The sequence below is a fragment of the Lynx canadensis genome, chromosome A1 (genome assembly GCF_007474595.2).
Source record: "Lynx canadensis isolate LIC74 chromosome A1, mLynCan4.pri.v2, whole genome shotgun sequence".
Lineage (NCBI taxonomy): Eukaryota > Metazoa > Chordata > Mammalia > Carnivora > Felidae > Lynx > Lynx canadensis.
In genome coordinates this window covers 83,148,407-83,169,886 of record NC_044303.2, presented here as the reverse complement: position 1 = coordinate 83,169,886, position 21,480 = coordinate 83,148,407, and the positions used below count along the sequence as shown (strand labels likewise).

At 35.6% G+C, this 21,480-nt stretch overlaps 1 protein-coding gene and 1 pseudogene across 1 annotated transcript; one reads left to right on the top strand and one right to left on the bottom strand.

Moving 5' to 3' along the window:
* Window positions 1-220: 220 nt before the first annotated feature.
* LOC116738143 (olfactory receptor 2T27-like) lies at window positions 221-1,147 on the bottom strand. Its single transcript, XM_032593654.1, has one exon. The coding sequence runs from the start codon at window positions 1,145-1,147 to the stop codon at window positions 221-223; it is 927 nt and encodes a 308-aa protein (XP_032449545.1).
* A 14,842-nt stretch (window positions 1,148-15,989) lies between these two features.
* Window positions 15,990-20,704, top strand: LOC115510200 (annotated as a pseudogene).
* The last annotated feature ends 776 nt before the right edge of the window (window positions 20,705-21,480 follow it).

Here is a 21,480-nt window from a genome sequence, read left to right as displayed (position 1 = left end):
GCATTTTGCTTAACGAATTTGAAAGATTATATGAGGCATAACAGTGCTCTGCTCCATTAGCAGTGTGCCAAGGATAGAGTGAAATTGGCCATGAAGTGTCTACAGACAAGTAGCATTTACTTTCTGTATATTGCCTGTCTCTGTTGTAGTAATATCCTTCTGCAAACAAGATCTGTCATTTCATCTACTATTATCAACATTTATCAATTTATTAAGGTAATCATCTTCCCAGGACTTTCCTGAGAGCTCCAGCCACCTCTTTGTTTTGTAGACTATAGATGAGGGGGTTGAGCATGGGGGTAAGGATAGTGTAGAAGACAGAGACCACTTTGTCCTGCTCAGCAGTGTGATAGGCTTTGGGGAGAAAATATTTGATGATGGCTGTTCCATAGAAGAGAGACACCGCAATCATATGAGAAGAACAGGTTGCCAAAGCTTTTCTTGTCCCCAAGTTTGCTCTTAATCCCAAAACAGTGGAAACAATCTGGCCATAAGAGGCCATGATGGCAGATATTGGCAAAAGGAGAAAGAGAACACCACTGACAAAAAGGCCATTTTCATAAAGAGAAGTGTCAGCACAAACGAGTTTCAGGAGTGCTGGGATCTCACAAAAGAAATGATGGATTTCCCTGGAAGCACAGTAAGGGAGACTCAGAGTATAGATAACATGGATTAAGGCATTGAGAAGTGCACTTAGCCATGTGCCAGTCACCATGAATGCACAGACTATGGGGCACATGAGTACTGAGTAATGGAGGGGGCGGCATATAGCTACATAACGGTCATAAGCCATTACTGCCAGAAGAAGACACTCTGCTCCCACAATAGTCATGAAGAGGAAAAGCTGAATTCCACAACCAATATAGGAAATGCTGTTTCTTCCAGACAAAAAGTCAATGGCTATCTTTGGGACAAAAGTAGAGCTATATAAAAGGTCCATCAAGGAGAGTTGACTGAGAAGGAAATACATAGGAGTATGGAGGCGAGAATCAAACCAAATAAGAATCATCATCATTACATTTCCAACAAGGGCTGCAAGGAAAACCAGGAAGATGAGAGTGAAGAGAACCTTTGGGGCCTGGATGTGGTGAAACAGCCCCAAAAGAATAAAATCAGTTCCAGTGGTTCTATTGATCCATCCTTCCATTCTCTCCTTCTGAATTCATTACCCTGGATAGAATTTACAAATATATTTAGACCCTCTATCCATTTTGGTAACACCCTCATTTTACAATTTCTTAATTCCATTGTATCCCTTAGTCTTGCAGTATCAAATATATTTATATAAAATTTAATTTAAACATTGTCTTAGCCCAGTTTTACTTCTCTTGTTATTGAATATTCCTTAAGAATGTATGATATCAGACATGTGGTAAATACATAAAACTAGTAAAGTACTGTTCAATTTCATGAATATTTATACTGAATTAAATATGTAAATATATTATTTTTTAATGTTACTTGTAGTTGTGTTGAAAAGGCAAGACTGATGATGTTGAATAAAGTAACTTCTCACCTAAGCAGTATAATGTTTGGTCATCATAAAACCTAATATTCAATTAATTTTTGGTATCAAGTGAATCTATTTTTTCTGAAATACTAATAGAAATGATTACCTTTTATTAATTTTTCCTCTGAATATCACCAGAAAGATGTCTATGTGAATGAACAAAATTATCCAGAGTGATTAATCTTCCCTTGTTGCCAGGACCATGCATTACCAACGAGCTAAGGAGGTTAAATAGCCTCCCAAAAAAATCTCTCTACAACAGAGATTTGTGTGAAATTAAAAATCTATGTGCACTGTCCTTAGGGTAAATTTCACTTGTTTGCCTCTCTGTTCCCTTAGGTACAGAGTAACACACACATTTATTCCATTGTCCTTCAAATACCCCAATTAAACAAGTGTGGTCCCTTAAAAACAAATATAATTTATTTGCATAATCATTTGTTTATCAGCACCACATGTCTCCACCTCGAGAATTTAAAAATTGCCATGTTGAAATCCCTGTTCAGAATTTAATGGTTGTTGATACAGAATAGTTGTCTTTTAGAATTCAAAGCAAGTGGACTTTTTTTCCTGACTTCACCATTTTTAGTGACCTCAGATATGTTAATTAACTTCTATTTCCTTTGATTCTTCATGTATAAAATGGGATAATAAAGGAATGAATGCTTAGGGTTTTGCTCACAAAACCTTATCAAGTTCATTGATGACAACAATTCACTTGGAATAGTGCCAGACACACAGGAAATACTAAAAGTTTCCATATGGAGTTGAGTTTGAACTTTATGAATAAATATTTTTAAGAGTATGAATTGACCTGTCATATATAATTGTATTTTGCCTTCTGTTAAATATCAAATAGACAAATTAGAGATTTGTATAAATTTCAACATGTATTTTTTTTATAGAACTAAAACTTAATATAGTTTTTTTTATTGAGGTACTCATGTACAGAATTTAAACTTCAAATTCTAAACCTATTATAATGAAACAATGATGATCTTGTTCCAACCTCTCCTTTTCAAAACCAACCACTTAAAATTCTTTTAGCTATTTATACTGTATTTATGACACATGTCTAAATTAATGCTAGTGCTGTTATTTCTTGGTTTACCAACTTTAGATATTATCAATTGAGATTATCAACTAACCAAACTCGAGCAGGACCACCACTCATAATACATCAGGCTTCATCTCATTTTGTTAATAAACATTTTCACAGAGCTTCTTTTTTTTTTTTTTTTAATTTTTTTTTCAACGTTTATTTATTTTTGGGACAGAGAGAGAGCATGAACGGGAGAGGGGCAGAGAGAGAGGGAGACACAGAATCGGAAACAGGCTCCAGGCTCTGAGCCATCAGCCCAGAGCCCGACGCGGGGCTCGAACTCCCGGACCGCGAGATCGTGACCTGGCTGAAGTCGGACGCTTAACCGACTGCGCCACCCAGGCGCCCCTCACAGAGCTTCTTAATATAACTTCATAGCAGGTTAATATTTTTGGTCCATGTATGTGTAAAAACCTCTTCATTTTCTCTTTATTTTTTATTTGATTCAAGGTTAATACCCAGTTTCCTTCTGAAATTCAAAGGCATTGCTCCATTTACCATTTTTTTGATCTACTACCCTTCAGATGGTAGATTCTTTTTTCCCCCCTTTCTGAAAGCTTCAACATGTATTTTTAATAAATTATATGTGTGACTCCATGCCTTAATACCATATTTCCTGAGTCTTTTTCAACAAGAAACATACACCTACCCTTGTGATTTTTGTACATTTATGATGTAATTACATATATCCCTCTCTTTTAAAAAGTGTTTATTTAGTGAGAGAGGGAGAGAAACTGTGAGGGGGGGAAGGGCTGGGAGAGAGAGGGAGACAGAGGATCTGAAGCAGGCTCTGTGCTGACAGAAGATAGCCCAATGCAGGGCCAAACCCAAGAACTGTGAGATCATGACCTGAGCTAAAGTCAGATGATTAACCAACTGAGTCACCCAGGTGTCCCATAATTACATATATTTCACTAAATTTCCCTGAGCATAATTCCAAAATGATTCCCATTTTATTTTCTGTGTATAGAGGAAGAAGAAATACATAATACTTTTTCATAAATTGAACTTGACCTGGAAATGATACATTTGGATAAATTCGGTTACTGGGGAGAAATAGGTCACATGGTGATGTTCATTGAGATTAGGTCACAACATGAAATTAATTTGATGTAGTTTTGATTTTAAGGTGAGACAAGGATTTTTCTAATTGTGAGCTTCTGTAAAATTCAAGCTAATGTTAGTATTTACTGATGATTTTCTATGTGCCAGCCAGTTTTAAGTACTTTACATATATATTAAATCCTTAGACTTTCTTATGTCCCCATAAGTCAGGCACTGTGTATAATACTACTTCAGTGCCTCTGATCATACCCATTTTATAACCATGTAACTTTAATATCACTGAAGGTTTAATGTTTTTTTTATTCTACTTAGAAAGATGCAATACCCTTAAAATCCAAAAGTATTAGAAATTAACATTTTAGAGGGACTTTAACACACTCTCAATTCATTACAACAATCATATAATGAAAAAGTAGTCCATCTCTCCTTTCACCGCTGAGTTCACTGTTCAAAGTTACCAAAACATTAAGAAAAAAAAAATAAAACATAAGTATCAACACTATTGCTACTAAATGAAATGCAGAATGCAAAAACAATTTTGGAATAAAATTATCCTTTTTCTGTTAAATTCAGCTTTATTTTTTTCAGTTTCCATGGGGTTTTATTTTTTTTTTTTTTTTTTTTTTTTTTATATGAAGTTTATTGACAAATTGGTTTCCATACAACACCCAGTGCTCATCCCAAAAGGTGCCCTCCTCAATACCCATCACCCACCCGCCCCTCCCTCCCACCCCCCATCAACCCTCAGTTTGTTCTCAGTTTTTAACAGTCTCTTATGCTTTGGCTCTCTCCCACTCTAACGTCCTTTTTTTTTTTTTTTTTTTTTTTTTTCCTTCCCCTCCCCCATGGGTTCCTGTTAAGTTTCTCAGGATCCACATAAGAGTGAAACCATATGGTATCTGTCTTTCTCTGTATGGCTTATTTCACTTAGCATCACACTCTCCAGTTCCATCCACGTTGCTACAAAAGGCCATATTTCATTTTTTCTCATTGCCACGTAGTATTCCATTGTGTATATAAACCACAATTTCTTTATCCATTCATCAGTTGATGGACATTTAGGCTCTTTCCATAATTTGGCTATTGTTGAGAGTGCTGCTATGGGGTTTTAAAATAGCACATGTACAATAATGCTTTATAATTTTTGAAAAAAATTAAGGGTTTATCTGGTTTGCTTATCGCTGGAGATAATTGGGTATATTATAAAAACGTTTTATTAAATCATTTTCATTAAAACATAAAATCTAAAAGTCCCACTTATAACAGAAGTGACCATTTTCATATGCTGTAGTAACTATTGTGAGGTGGGCATTCTCTTCCTAAGTCTATCTTAGTTTCATGGCAAAAGAAACCTCGAATCTGTATCTCCCAGAACCCCATTGTTTGTATGGTTCATGACTAGCATTTACCAATGACAGGGATATACACATGATGTGGAAAATATAAGAAAATAAATGGAGTTACTCTTTGAGAAAAGCAGATGTGTAGGCAGATGTAAGTTTTAAATCAGCTTCCAGGTGAGCTTCTAGGAAATATACTACATTGGTGCTAGAAATCAAAACCATCAGTGGGAGATCACATACATCCTGAGATTTGCAGCAGCCTCCAGGTGACTTATCAACACCACCCAAATATAGCCTTCACTCTACCAGCCCTTATAAAGTACAAATAAGCATCTAAATCATTATGGTAAAATCAATTACGCTGGGTAAACCATTAATGGATTTTGTTTACAGAATATTGCAGTTTCACAATATTTGTTACCAGAAGGTGTCCCTAGGAAGAAGAACCTCAAAGACAGGAATCTGAAATTGATCATCTAATCTGATTAGATGAAATATGATATAATAGTTATCAGTAAAAAACTGGACACTACTATTCCAGAGTATACTGTGACAAAAAAAAAATTGAATCATCACTAGTAATTGGTGAAAATCAATTGTGACAAAAGTAAGATTTGGGATGAAATTCTTACTCCTATAGGAAAAATTATGGTAGAAATAAAGAACCCACTCTTTGTGAACTGGAGTATATTGTTTTGATTTTAGAAATTCAATTGTAAGAAGGAAATGACAAACTCAGTCCTTTAATCAAAGGGTCAGACAACCAAAGAACTTTAACGACTATCCTGGAACAAAAATATTTTTTTCTTGAGGCAAGGATTTGTGAACAAAAGAGAATAAATATCCTGTTATAGAGATGACCTAAAGTATAAAACAAGCTGAATTTACTTCCTCAATAAGACTTATGCAATATTGGACACTGATTGAAAAGACAAATTGAGGGGCGCCTGGGTGGCTCAGTCGGTTAAGCATCTGACTTCGACTCAGGTCATGATCTCACGGTCTGTGAGTTCGAGCCCCGCGTCAGGCTCTGTGCTGACAGCTCAGAGCCTGGAGCCTGTTTCAGATTCTGTGTCTCCCTCTCTCTCTGGCCCTCCCCCGTTTATGCTCTGTCTCTCTGTGTCTCAAAAATAAATAAAACGTTAAAAAAAAAGACAAATTGAAATTGAGACATCCAAGTACATTAAAAAATCTAAATACCTTGAACACCAAAATCCCACTGATCTTGCCTTGCCAGCAGGGGAAGTCTCTTTTCCCTAGTCCCAGGAAGTTACAGTTTCATATATGGATATCTTGTAATGAATTCACCTCTGGCAATTGTCCTGCAGGAAACTGTCCATTATTTATAAGATCCAATTCTTTTCTCACTCATTTGCAGAACTGGTGCAGGTAATAGAAGCATAGAAATTTTATTTTTTAATGAAGAGAATGAGATAGTCTTGAGTAATATCTTTAGCAACTTTATATTTAAAATATATAATCCAAAAATATATGATATAAATCTACTACTGGCTTCCCCCAAAGGACCTGGAGATATATTATTGGAATTATTCCTATAATATTTCACAGTACCTCATGGAAAACCAATTGTACACCCTAAATTACACATTATAGATGTATAGACTATTGAATAAATGCACACACCTGCCTTTTTTCTTATATGTACAAGCTTATCTACATAATATTTTTTGCCACAATTCTATTTAATCATTCTTGTGACTATACTGTGTCCCTGTCCTTAACCATGCTAGTCTTTGAAATAACATCTACACTTCTGCCATTCTTAATTTTGTTAACTTTGCAGAGTGGATTAAATATGAAAAACAGCTAAGTACACATCTAGGATGTCAATGTATCTAATGAAAATAAAATAATTATGAGTGTTTCATAGTAGCGAGAATAGACTTTATTTACCATGGATCCTGCCATAAAGACTATTGATTGTGGATAAAAAAGAAAATTTTCTGAGTATGTAAATAGGTAGTAGTGTCATGTCAGAGTAGAGGTCATTAAGTAAGGCAATGTATGGGCAGATTCTTTCCAAAGAACAGCTTCTAATTGACTGCAATGTTTGTTTTTATTTTTGGCATTGTTTTCCTGTATGTATGTATGTATGTATGTATGTATTTAACAGGCTTCACCCTCAGTGCAAAGCCCAATGCAGGTCTTGAATTCATGACACTGAGATCATAAAAGGGAAGAAGGAAGGAACAAAGAATGACTATTCTTTGGAATACCCATTCCAAATGGGGAAGACCCATTTGTGGGTCTAATTCTGGGGTTTCTATTCTATTCCATTGGTCTATGTGTCCGTTTTGTGCCAATACCATGCTGTCTTGATGATGACAGCTTTGTAGTAGAGGCTAAAGTCTGGGATTGTGATGACTCCTGCTTTGGTCTTCTTCTTCAATATTACTTTGGCTCTTTGGGGTCTTTTGTGGTTCCACACAAATTTTAGGATGGTTTGTTCTAGCTTTGAGAAGAATGCTGGTGCAATTTTGATTGGGATTGCATTGAATGTGTAGATAGCTTTGGGTAGTATTGACATTTTGACAATATTTATTCTTCCAATCCATTAGCATGGAATATTTTTCCATTTCTTTATATCTTCTTCAATTTCCTTCATGCACTTTCTATAGTTTTCAGTATACAAATTTCTACATCTTTGGTTAAGTTTATTCCTAGGTATTTTATGCTTCTTGATGCAATTGTGAATGGAATTAGTTTCTTTGTCTTTCTGTTGCTTCATTGTTAGTGTATAAGAATGCAACTTATTTCTGTACATTAATTTTGTATCCTGTGACTTTCCTGAATTCATGTGTCAGTTCTAGCAGACTTTTCGTGGAATCTATCAGGTTTTCCATGTATAATATCATGTCATCTGCAAAAAGTAAAGGCTTGACTTCATCTTTGCCATTTTTGATGCTTTTGATTTCCTTTTGTTGTCTGATTGCTGACGCTAGAACTTCCAACACTATGTTATGGTGAAAGTGGACATCCCTGTCGTGTTCCTGATCTCAGGGAGAAAGCTCTCAGTTTTTCCCCATTGAGGATGGTATTAGCTGTGGACCTTCATTAATGGCTTTTACAATGTTTAAATATGCTCCTTCTTTCCTTACTCTCTCGAGAGTTTTTATAAAGAAAGGATGCTGAATTTTGTAAAATGCTTTTTCTGCATAGATTGAGAGGATCATATGGTTCTTATCTTTTCTTTTATCAATATGATGTATCACACTGATTTATTTGCAAATATTGAACCGGCTCTTCAGCACATGAATGAATCCCACTTGATCATGGTGAATAGTTGTTTTTATTTGCTGTTGAATTCAATTTACTAGTATCTTGTTGAGAAATTTTGCATCCATATTCATCAGGGATATTGGCTTGTAGTTCTCTTTTTTGCTGGGTCTCTGTCCCATTTGGGAATCAAAGTAATGTTGGCTTCAAAGAATGAGTCTGGAAGTTTTCCTTCCCTTTCTATTTTTTGGAAGAGCTTGAGATGGGTAGGTATTATATCGGCTTTAAATGTCTTAGAATTCCCCTGGGAAGCCATCTGGTCCTGGACTCTTATTTGTTAGGAGACTTTTGATAACTGATTCAATTTCTTTGATGGTTATGGGTCTGTTCAATTTTTTCTATTTCTTCCTGTGTGAGTTTTGGAAGTGTGTGTGTTCTTAGGAATTTGTCCATTTCTTCCAGGTTGTCCAGTTTGTTGGCATATCATTTTCCATAGTATTCCCTGATAATTGCTTGTATTTCTGAGGAATTGGTTGCAATAATTCCATTTTCATTTGTGATTTTTTTCTATTTGGGTGATCTCCCTTTTCTTTTTTAGAAGCCTGGCTAGAGGTTTATAAATTTTGTTATTTTTTTCAAATAAACAACTCTTGGTTTCATTGATTCGCTCTACTTTTTTTTTTAATTCTATATTGTTTATTTCTGCTCTGATCTTTGTTATTTGTCTTCTTCTGCTGGGTTTTGGGTGTCTTTGCTGTTCTGCTTCTATTTCCTTTAGGTGTGCTGTTAGATTTTGTATTCGGGATTTTTCTTGTTTCTTGAGATAGGCCTGGATTGCAATGTATTTTCCTCTCAGGACTGCCTTCCCTGCATCCCAAAGCGTTTGGACTGTTGTATTTCCATTTTCATTTGTTTCAATATATTTAATTACTTCTCTAATTGCCTGGTTGACCCATTCATTCATTAGTAGGGTGTTCTTTAACTTCCATGTTTTTGGAGGTTTTCCAGACTTTTTCCTGTGGTTGATTTCAAGTTTCATAGCATAGTGGTCTGAAAGTGTGCATGATATGATCTCAATTCTTTCATACTTATGAAGGGCTGTTTTGTGACCCAGAATGTGATCTATCTTGGAGAATGTTCCATGTGCGCTCGAGATGAAAGTATGTTCTGGTTCCTTGGGATGCAGAGTTCTAAATATATTTGTCAAGTCCATCTGATCCAATGTATCATTCAGGGCCTTTGTTTCTTTGATCCTCTGTCTAGATGATCTATCCGTTGTTGTATGTAGAGTATTAAAGTCCCCTGCAATTACCACATTCTTATCAATATGGTTGCTTATGTTTATGATTAATTATTTTATATATTTGGAGGCTCCTGTATTTGTCACATAGACATTTATATTTGTTAAATTTTCCTGATGGATAGACCCTGTAATTATTATATAATGCCCTTCTTCATCTCTCTTGTTACAGCCTTTAATGTTTTTATTTTATTTTTAAAATATTTTTAATGTCTATTTATTTTTGAGGGACAGAGAGAGACAGTATAAGTGGGGAATGCGCAGAGAGAGAGGGAGACATAGAGCATGAAACAGGCTCCAGGCTCTGAGGTGTCAGCTCAGGGCCCAACACAGGGCATGAACTCACAAGCCGTGAGTTTATGACCTGAGCTGAAGTCGGACCCTTAACCAACTGAGCCACCCAGGCACCCTGTTACAGCCTTTTTTAAAATCTTTTTTAACGTTTATTTATTTTTGAGACAGAGAGAGACAGAGCATGAACAGGGGAGGGTCAGGGAGAGAGGGAGACACAGAATCTGAAAGAGGCTTCAGGCTCTGAGCTGTCAGCACAGAGCCCGACACGGGGCTCGAACTCACAGATCACCAGATCATGACCTGAGCTGAAGTCAGATGCTCAAACAACTGAGCCACCCAGGCGCCCCTCAGCCTTTAATTTAAAGTCTAGTTTGTCCAATATAAGTATGGCTACTCCAGGTTTGTTTCGACTTCCAGGAGCATGATTGATAGTTCTCCATCCCCTCACTTTCATTCTGCAGGTTTCCTCAGGTCTAAACTGAGTCTCCTATAGACAGCAAATAGATGGGTCTTGTTTTATTATTCACTCTGATACCCTATGTATTTTGGTTGGAGCATTTAGTCCATTTACATTCAGTGTTATTATTGAAAGATTTGGGTTTAGACTCATTGTGATGTCTGTAGGTTTCATGCTTGTAGTGATGTCTCTGGCACTTTGTGGTCCATGCAACATTTCACTTACAGAATCCCCCTTAGGATCTCCTGTAGGGCGGGATTAGTGGGGATTAATTCCTTCAGTTTTTTTGTTTGGTAAAACCTTAATCTCTCCTTCTATTCTGAATGACAGAGTTGCTGGATAAAGGATTCTCGGCTGCATAGTTTTTCTGTCATCAAATAAACATCTTAACATTACACCTAAAGAAGCTAGAAAAAAGAGAACAAACAAAACCCAAACACAGAAAAAGTAAGTAAATAATAAAGATTGGAGCAGAAATAAGGTATATACAACTAAAAACATAAAGGATATCAATGATACCATGGGCTGGTTTATTGAAAAATTAACAAAATTGATAGGGGTGCCAGGAGCTCATTCAGTAAAGTTTCTGACCCTTGATTTTGTCTCAGGTCATGATTCAGAGTTCATGAGTTTGAGCCCTGTGTCTGGTTATATGCTGACAGTGTGGAGTCAGCAGCTTGGTATTCTCTCTCTCCCTCTCTTTGCCCCTCACACACTCATGCTTTCTCTCTCTCTCTCTCTCTCTCTCTCTGTCTCACTTTCTCAGTAAACATTAAAAACAAGAACAAAATTGATAAACCTTTAGCCAGATTCATTAAAAAAATGGTGAGATAAATAAAATTACTAATGAATGTGGAGAAATAACACCACAGAAATACAAACAATTGTAACAGAATGTTATGAAAACCTATATGCCAACAAATTGGACAACTTAGAAGAAATGGATAAATTCCTGTAAACAAACGCCTAAGAAAAACTAATGCATGATGAAATAGAAAATTTAAACAGACCAATTACCATTAACGAAATTCAATCAGTAATTAAAAACACCCAACAGGGGCGCCTGGGTGGCGCAGTCGGTTAAGCGTCCGACTTCAGCAGGTCACGATCTCACGGTCCGTGAGTTCGAGCCCCGCGTCAGGCTCTGGGCTGATGGCTCAGAGCCTGGAGCCTGTTTCCGATTCTGTGTCTCCCTCTCTCTCTGCCCCTCCCCCGTTCATGCTCTGTCTCTCTCTGTCCCAAAAATAAATAAAAAACGTTGAAAAAAAAATTAAAAAAAAAAAAACACCCAACAAACAAAAGTTCAGGTCTAGACAGCTTCATAGATGAAATCTACCAAATATTTAAAGAAAAGCACATACTTATTCTTCTCAAACTATTCCAAGAAATAAAAAAGGAAGGCAAACTTCTATATTCATTCTATGAGGCCATATTCAACCTGACAAAAACCAGATAAGGACATTAAAAAATAAAATAACCAGAGTCCAGTAACCCTGATGACAATAGATGCAAAAATCCTCAACAAAATATTAGCAAACTGAACCCAACAATACTTTGAAAATTATACACTGTGATCAAATGACATTTATTCCTGGGATGTAAATATGGTTCAATACTCATAAAAAAAGTTAATGTGATAAGTCAAATCAATGAGAGAAAGGAAAACAATCATATGTTAACTTCATTAGATGAAGACAAAGCATTTGGCTAATTACATTTATTTATGTGTTAAAGAAAACCCTCTGAAAAGTAGGACTAGAGGGAGCATACCTCAATAATAAAAGCTTTAGATGAAAAATTCACATCAACCTCATTTTCAATAGTGAAAAGTTGAGAACTTTTTCCTTAACGTCAAGAATAAGACAAAGAATGTACACTATCGCCAATTTTATTCAACAAAATACTAGAAGTCTTAGCAATAGCAATTAGAGAATATATAGAAATAAAAGGAATCCAAACTGGTAGGCAAGAAGAAAACCTTTCTCTATTTGCAGATGTCATATTACTATATATAGAAAACTCAAAAGACTCCACCAGCAAATTACAAGAACTGATAAGTGAATTCAGTGAAGTCCCAGGATAAAAAATAAGTGTACAGAAATCTGTTGCATTCTTGGGGCGCCTGGGTGGCGCAGTCGGTTAAGCGTCCGACTTCAGCCAGGTCACGATCTCGCGGTCCGTGAGTTCGAGCCCCGCGTCAGGCTCCGGGCTGATGGCTCGGAGCCTGGAGCCTGTTTCCGATTCTGTGTCTCCCTCTCACTCTGCCCCTCCCCCGTTCATGCTCTGTCTCTCTCTGTCCCAAAAATAAATAAACATTGAAAAAAAAATTAAAAAAAAAAAAGAAATCTGTTGCATTCTTATATACTAGTAATGAAGTGAAATTAAGGATTCAATTGCACCAAAAACAATAAAATCCTGGGAATAAACTAACCAAAGTGGGGAAAGACCTGTACAGTGAAAACTATAAAATATGGGGGCAGCTGGATGGCTCACTCACTTAAGCATCTGACTCTTTTTTTTTAACTTTTATTTATTTTTGAGACAGAGAGAGAGAGCATGAATGGGGGAGGGTCAGAGAGAGGGAGACACAGAATCTGAAACAGGCTCCAGGCTCTGAGCTGTCAGCACAGAGCCTGACGTGGGGCTCGAACTCACAGACCGCGAGATCATGACCTGAGCCGAAGTCGGCCACTTAACCGACTGAGCCACCCAGGTGCCCCTGACTTTTTTTTTTAATATTTATTTTTAGGAGACAGAGAGAAAGACAGCATGAGTGGGGGAGGAACAAAGAGAAAGGGAGACATGGAATGTGAAGCAGGCTCCAGGCTCTGAGCTGTCAGGACAGAGATCAACTTGGGGCTTGAACTCATGAACCATGAGATCATGACTTGAGCTGTAGTCAGACACTTAAACAACTGAGTCATCCAGGTGCCCTAAGCATCTGACTCTTGATTTCAGCTCAGGTCATGATTTGACAGTTTCTGGGTTCAAGCCTTCTGTCAAGCTCTGAGCTGAAGAGCTTGGAGCCTGCTTGAGATTCTCTCTCTCCCTCTCTCTCTCTCTCTGCCCCTCCCCTGCTCTTCTGTCTCTCAGACATAAACATTAAAAAATATAAAATACAATGAAAGAAATTCAAGATAATGCAAAGAACTGGGAGATATTCCATACTCATTGATTGGAAGAACAAATATTGTTAAAATTTCTATACTGACCAGAACAATCTACATATTTAATGCAATCCCTATCAAAATACCAACAAGAGTTTTACAGGACTAGAACAATTCTAAAATATGTAAGGATCCATAAAGATCTCAAATAGCTGAAGCAATCTTGTAAAAGAAAACCAATCCTGGAGGCATCACAATTCCAGACTTCAAGTTATATTACGAAGCTGTAGTAATCAAACCAGTAGGTACTGGCACAAAAATAGTGCATGCATGTATTAATTAATTAATTATGTATCTTAATTTGTATTATATAATAAATTATATATATATATAATTTTAATGATTATACACACAATTATTCCATTTTTCCATGATGAGTGATAAATTAATCATAAATTGGAGGAAATTACAATAATACTCATGAACGAACTACTTAAAAGGATAAAAAAGTAAAAGAATCAATTATTTTATAGTAAGCTCTTTTATTGTAAGTACATTCAAGAAATATATACAAACAATATCAATAAGGAAGGCCATCCAAGATGGCAGCATAGGAAGACCCTGAACTCACCTCCTCCATGGACACACCAATATCTACAGTATCATATGGAAAATTTTCCATTGGAAAAAAACAGTAAAAACTAACTTAACAGGTCACTTTACATCAAAGGGTAAAAGCACTGTAACAAGGTGAGTAGGAGAATCAGACATGTGATCTCTCCAAAAACCACACCCAGCACAACAACCTACAAGAACCAGGTTCTTGAGTCTCACTGCCATAGAAACGAATGCTGGGGAAACCTGGGTGACTCAGTCAGTTATGTGAGAGACTTCAGCTCAGGTCATGATTTGTGGTTTGTGAATTCAATCCCTGCATTAAGACTCTCTGGTTGTTGGCACAGAACTCACTTCAGATCTTCTGTGCCTCTCTCTGTGCACCTCCCCTGCTCATTCTCTCTCTCTCTCTCTCTCTCTCTCTCTCTCTCTCTCTCTCAAAAATAAATAAAAATTTAAAAAAGTGAACTTTGAAGAGAAATAAAAGGGGTGGAGTTTATTAGAGATAGCTTGAATACAAGGGAGTGGAAAAGAAAGAGGAATGTCACTTCTTGGAAGGGTTAGTTTGTAAGTCTTTTAAAGGACCTTTTTCAAAGGGCTAGAGACAATGAGTGAGGAAGTGTTCTTCAGTCCTACAGTCATTATCTCATAGTTGTTACTTGTTAGTGGACATAAGACAATCACAGGATGCCTTTCTTCATGGTCAACATTGTTTATGGCTCCTGGAAAATAGAAATGCTTGTGAAAGTGGTCTTTAAACTGTCACTTCTAATTTTGCCCAGACAACAATTACTGCTTGATAGCTGTTATTTCTTACTTGGTATCTTTCCCAGAAGGTATTTATCTCTAAGTATAAGGAAACTTTTAACCCTTGCCTCAGACCAGTGGCTTTACAGGAGTTAATTCCCTTCTCCCTGCCCTGTTCTGTCTCAGAACTACCATATGATCCAGCTCTTCCACTTCTGCGTATTTATCTGAGGAAAACAAAGCACCAATCTAAAAATATATGTACACCCCTATGCTTAGTGTCAAATTATTCATAATAAGCAAGATATGAGACACACACACAAGCACAATGGAATACTACTTAAACATAAGAAATTATGAAAATCTTGCCATCTGAGATGACATAAATAGACCTCAGATCATTATTTTTATTAAAATGTCATAGAAAGACAACACCATGTGATTTCTCTTATAAAGTGGAATCAAAAACAAACAAACAAAGCAAAATCATACTCATAGATACAGAGAACAGATTGGTAGTTTTCAGAATGAAAAGTGTTCGGGGGTGGGAAAACGGGTGAAGGGAATTAATCTCACAAATGTGGAAAGTGATACTTATATTTACACAGGAAAGTCAAGGTCACAAGAGTGGTAAAAAGGAACCCAAGAGCTAAAGATTTCCTGGAAATTGAAAAAAATAAACTACAAATTGATAAAAAGCCAGCCAGTATAGAATCAAATTGCAAAGTGATTGGCATAATAAATTCAATCTGCTGTAGCTTGTATTTTTGTAATCATATATTTTATTACTTAGATAGAAACAAACATATAAACTATAAAATATAATATATATAGAAACAAACTGAAGCTAATAAGTTCAAAAAAAGAAAAAAGCTGAATTTTACCATGCAAAATTTAAACAAGTAATTCCAGAACCAGATAGATCTACACTTTAATATATTTTTAAATCACGTTCCTTTCCAAGACCATTTATGTATACTTTACTTTTCCTTGTAAATGATTATCTCTTATTTTAATGAACCACAGCTTTCTGAAAGGGAAGACGAAAGTATATTTAAGTTCTTGAAATCTCTAAAATCCTTAAAAATTAAACATCATTGGCACCTCAAGAGTAATACTTACGAGGCACTAGCATATTATTAGAAAAAAAAGTATTTTTAGCAAAAGATGTCAATAGACCATGCCCTTGAATAGTTTATTCTGGACACTAATATGAACAAGTTTGATGTTGCCAGACAAGAAAAGATGTTTAGGATAATGCTGCTCAAAGGTGATGCAGATCCAGCCTGTTGGGAATTATCATTTTTGTGTGAGTAGGTCACACTAACAAATTAATATTTAGTATTTTATTTTTAATTTTGAACTCCAGAAAATCTTCAGTTATACGAAACCCTCTATACAGTTTTAAATATAAAATTTACTATGTTATCTCTCTTACAGTCTGAAGCAATAAAGTGAAGGACAGTTTAATCAGATTAAAATTTTTGTACTAATTTATCAATAGTCAAATAAATGACTTAGGGGTTCCTATTTTATTTTTTTTTTCAACGTTTTTTTTAAATTTATTTTTGGGACAGAGAGAGACAGAGCATGAACGGGGGAGGGGCAGAGTGAGAGGGAGACACAGAATCGGAAACAGGCTCCAGGCTCCGAGCCATCAGCCCAGTGCCTGACGCGGGGCTCGAACTCACGGACCGCGAGATCGTGACCTGGCTGAAGTCGGACGCTTAACCGACTGCGCCACCCAGGCGCCCCTCCTATTTTATTTTTTACAGAAAACATTGATTAATCTTCCCAGTATCCTGGGGAAGAAGACATAATTTTAATACTCACTAATGGCAACAGGGATCAGAAAAATATAGAAGGGAAAATTATAGACAGCCTCCTAAATATTCTATGATTACTCTATGAGAAAAAGTAGACAATGTATTTGTGCCTTTAACAGCATTGAAAAGAGAGGAATTTGTGGTTTAAAGTAACAGTATAACAGTTTTAGCACCATTGTAAGAGAAATACTACGGAAACAGAAAAGAGACAAAAAAATCTCTAATGTTGCCAAACCATAGCAAAAATGAAAAAAAAATTAAAGCATTAAATTTTCACATTGCCACACTAGTCAATGCTCAGTTTTCATTATTCTATTTAATTCCATTGTAGATATTTTAAATGAAGGATAAGTTGATTCCTCATTTTAAATTACTACACTTTGTGTACACCACACAAATTACTACATTACACTTTGTATCCATAGTCAATTTTGTTAGAAATTATCCTTTGGAATCCTATTTGTGTAGGTTTATATACATTCCAATTTGTGGCAAATAGTTTTAGTTGTGTACTACAAAAATAAAAATAGGAATTTATTAAACAAATAAATATTATCACATCTTGGGAAAATATAAATATCTACCACTCATTTTATTTAATTGACACAATTATTTTATTTTCCATTAAGTACTATAAACATTATTCACACTCTAAATAATCAGTAAGATTATAATGACTGTTTCTATAATTTATTTCACCTAAAATACATAAAGGAAATGTATAGATACCACACATTATTTGAAAAGTTAGGATCTATTTATTTCATATTTTATAATATACTTAACCACAAATAGAAATAACATAAGAAACTGCATTTCATAACTAGAAATTCATGTGAATTATTGTAATTATTCTATAAAAACTCATATACCTCTGGGACACCTGACTGACCCAATTGGAGGAGGATGTTACGCTTACTCTGGGGTGGTGAGCTCAAGTCTCATGTTGAATGTAGAGATTACTAAAAAATAAAATAAACTGTTAAAAAGAACACATATACTTCTTTTACATAATGCAAGCAAAATTTAGTGTAAATGGCTATATTTTATGCTGTATATGTTTACCTCATCAAAATAAAATAACATCTTTTATAAAAAATCCCATAAAATAGATACCTGCATATACAACTGCAGTGGAAACAACACAAATGTCCATAGATGGAATGAGTTAATGAGTAAACTGTGTATATGCATGGGAAGGAATATTATTCAGTCTTATAATGGAAGAAAATTCTGACACACGTTACAGCACACACACACATACACACACACACAATACTATATAATTCTACTTATCTGAAGAGCAGTACAATTTATAGAGTCAGAAAATAGAACGGCGTTTGCCAGGGGCTGGGGGAAAAAGGAAATAGAAAGTTATTGATTAATGGACACAGAATTTCAGTTTGAGAATATCAGAAGAGACTTGGGGATTAATGTTGGTAATGACTGTGTAATAATTTGGTAATACTTAATGCCACAGAGTAGAGTGCTATTTGGTTTTGGTAGTACAGACATTTTAACAATATTTGTTCTTCCAATCCATGAACATGGAATGTGTGTCATTTTTTGGTGTTTGTGTCCTTTTCAATTTCCTTCATCATTGTTTTATAGTTTTCTGAGTACAAGTATTTCACTTCTTTGGTTAGGTTTATTCCTAAGCATGTTTTGAGTGCAATTGTAAATGAAATTGTTTTCTTAATTTATATTTTTATTACCTAATTGTGTATAGAATTTCAATGAATTTCTTTACATTGATCTTATATCCTGCAACTTTACTGAATTCATTTGTAAGTTCCTGTGGTTTGTTTCTTTCTTTTTGTTTTCTATATATAGTATTATGCCATCTACAAATAGTGAAAATTTTACTTCTTCCTTATAATTTGATTTATTTTTGTTGTTGTTGTTGTTATTGTCTAATTACTCTGGATGGGACTTCCAGTACTATGTTGAATAAAAGCACTGAGAGTGGACATCCCTGTGTTGTGCCTGACTGAAGAGGAAAAGCTCTCAGCTTTTCTCCACTGAGTAAACATCTACTGTGAGTTTTTCATGTATGGCCTTTATTATGTTGAGGTATGTTCCCTCCAAATCTACTTTCTTAAGGGTTTTTACATTGAATGGATGTTGCACTTTGTCAAAAATTTTTTCTGAATCTATTGTAATAATCATATGGTTTTTATTCTTTCTCTCATTGATGTACTGTATCACATTGATTTGTGGATAATGATCCATACTTGTGTCCTGAAAATAAGTCCCAATGATCATGATGAATTATTTTATTAATGTATTGTTGATTCCGTTTGCTATAATTTTTTTAGGATTTTTGCATCCATGTTCATTACTGATATTGACCTGTGGTTCTCTCTTTTTGTTGTGTCTTTATCCGGTTTTGGTATCAGGGTGATACTGGCCTCAAATAATGAATTTGAAATTTTTCCTTCTTCTATTTTTTGGATGTTTTGATTACTATAGATATCACTAATCCTTCTTTAAATGTTTTATAGAAATCACCTGTGAAGTCATCTTGTCTGGGATTTTTTTTGTTGATGTTGGTAGTTATTTGATTACTGATGCAATCTCCTTGCTGGTAATTAGTCTATATAAATTTTCTAATTTTGGTAGGTTATAGTATTATAGAAATTATACATTTCTTCTAGTTTGTCTAATTTGTTGGCATATACTCGTTCATAATATTCTGTTACAATTGTTCATTTTTCTGTGGTGTTGGTTGCTATTTCTCCTTTTTTATTAGTGATTTTGTTCATTTGAATCCTCTCTCTCTGTATCTGTCTTTCTGTTTCTCTCTCTCTCTCTCTTTTATGAGTCTGGATAGAGGTTTAGCTATCTTGTTGATCACTCCAAAGAACGAGCTTCTGGTTTCACTGAGCTATCTGTTCTATTTTTTCTTGTTTCTATATCTTTTATTTCTGCTCTATTCTTTATTATTTCCTTCCTCCTGCTGGTTCGATGTTTTTATATATTCTTCCCTTCCTAGCTCCTTTACATGTAAGGTGAAGTTATTTATTTGAGATTTTTCTTGCTTCTTATTCTTATTTTTTTAATTTAAATCCAAGTAGCTAACATATAGTGTAAAAATGATTTCAGAAATATAATTTAGTAATTCATCAATTCCGTATAACACCCAGTGCTCATCCCAACAAGTGTGCTTCTTAATGTCAATTTTCTATTTAGTCCATCCCCCCGCTGAACACCCCAACAGCAACTCTCAGTGTGTTCTCCTTATTTAAAAGTCATTTACAGTTTGTTTCCCTCTCTGTTTTTATCTTATTCTTGCTTCCATCCCCCTATGTTCATCTGCTTTGTTTCTTAAATTTCATATATGATTGAAATTATATGATAAGCAATACAGCATATTATAAATTGTGTGGTTCATATCCCCAGGAAGCAGAGATTCTTGTCCTTCTGTTGTGATAACCTGATCAATGTCATAAGATACTTACCCACCCAGGCATTCAACTTTGCCTTCAAAGATAAATACAAGCAGATCTTCCTGGGTAGTGTGGACAAGAAAACCAGTTTGGTGCTACTTTGCAGTGAATCTGTCATCAGTTGGTGTCACTGGAGCCATACCCTTGTGTTTTGTGTATCCTCTTGATATTGTCTGTTCCCCTCTAGAAATTGATGTGGGAAAAATTGGAGCTGAAAGGGAATCCAGAGGCCTTGGTGACTGCCTGGTTAAGATCTATAGATCTGATGGGATGGAGGGTATGTACCAAGGCTTTAATGTATCTGCTCAAGGTATTGTCATCTACCAAGCTGCCTACTTTGGTATCTATGACACTACAAAGGGAATGATCACAGATCCTAAGAATACACACATCTTCATCAGTTAGATTATTCCACAGTATGTACATTGGTTGCTGGGTTGATATCCATTTGACAGGTTTGTCGCTGAATGATGATGCATTCAGAGCACAAAGAAACTGATATCATGTACACAGGAATGCTTGACTGCTGGAGGAAGATTTCTAATGATGAAGGAACAAAAACTTTTTTAAAGGGTGCATGGTCCAATGTTTTCAGAGGCATGGGTGGCGCTTTGTGCTTGTCTTGTGTGATTATATCAATAAGTTCCCATAAGTTATTTCCTAATCACGCCCCCTCCTGTGAATAGGTATACTGTATTATATAACATATCTTGAGCATACTTGACAGACTGTTGAGTGCTATTTGTCAATAACAAGTATTTACAGGTTGAAAATGGGAAGCATTAAGGGTTGCCTGGGTGGCTCAGCTGGTTAAGCATCTGAATCTTAATTTCCACTCAGGTCATTACTTATGGTTCATGAGATCAAGCCTCATATTGGGCTCTAAACTGTAATCATGGAGCCTGCTTGGGATCCTCTCTCTCTCTCTCTCTCTCTCTCTCTCTCTCTCTCCCTTCCCCCTCCCATGCTCTTTCTCTCTCCCTCCCTCCCTCCCTCCCTCTCTGTCTCTCTCATATTAAACAAATAAATAATAAATAAACAAATAATCCAGGTGAAAAATGAGCAGAAGACATGAGTAGACATTTTTACAAATACATACAGATGGCCAACAGACACATGAAAAGATGTCCAATTCACTAATCATCAGGGAAATACAAATCAATGATTAAATGTCACCACACACCTGTGAGAATGCATAAAATTAACAACACAGGAAACAACAGGTGTTGGGGAAGATGCAGAGAAAGGGGAACCCTCTTATACTGTTGGTGGGAATGAAAACTGGTGTATCCACTCTGGAAAAAAGTATGGGGTTTCCTCAAAAAGTTAAAAATAGAACTACCTATGATCCAGCATTGCACTACTAGTTATTTACCCAAAGGATACAACAATATCAATTTGAAGTGCTCTGATATAGAGACCAGGGTC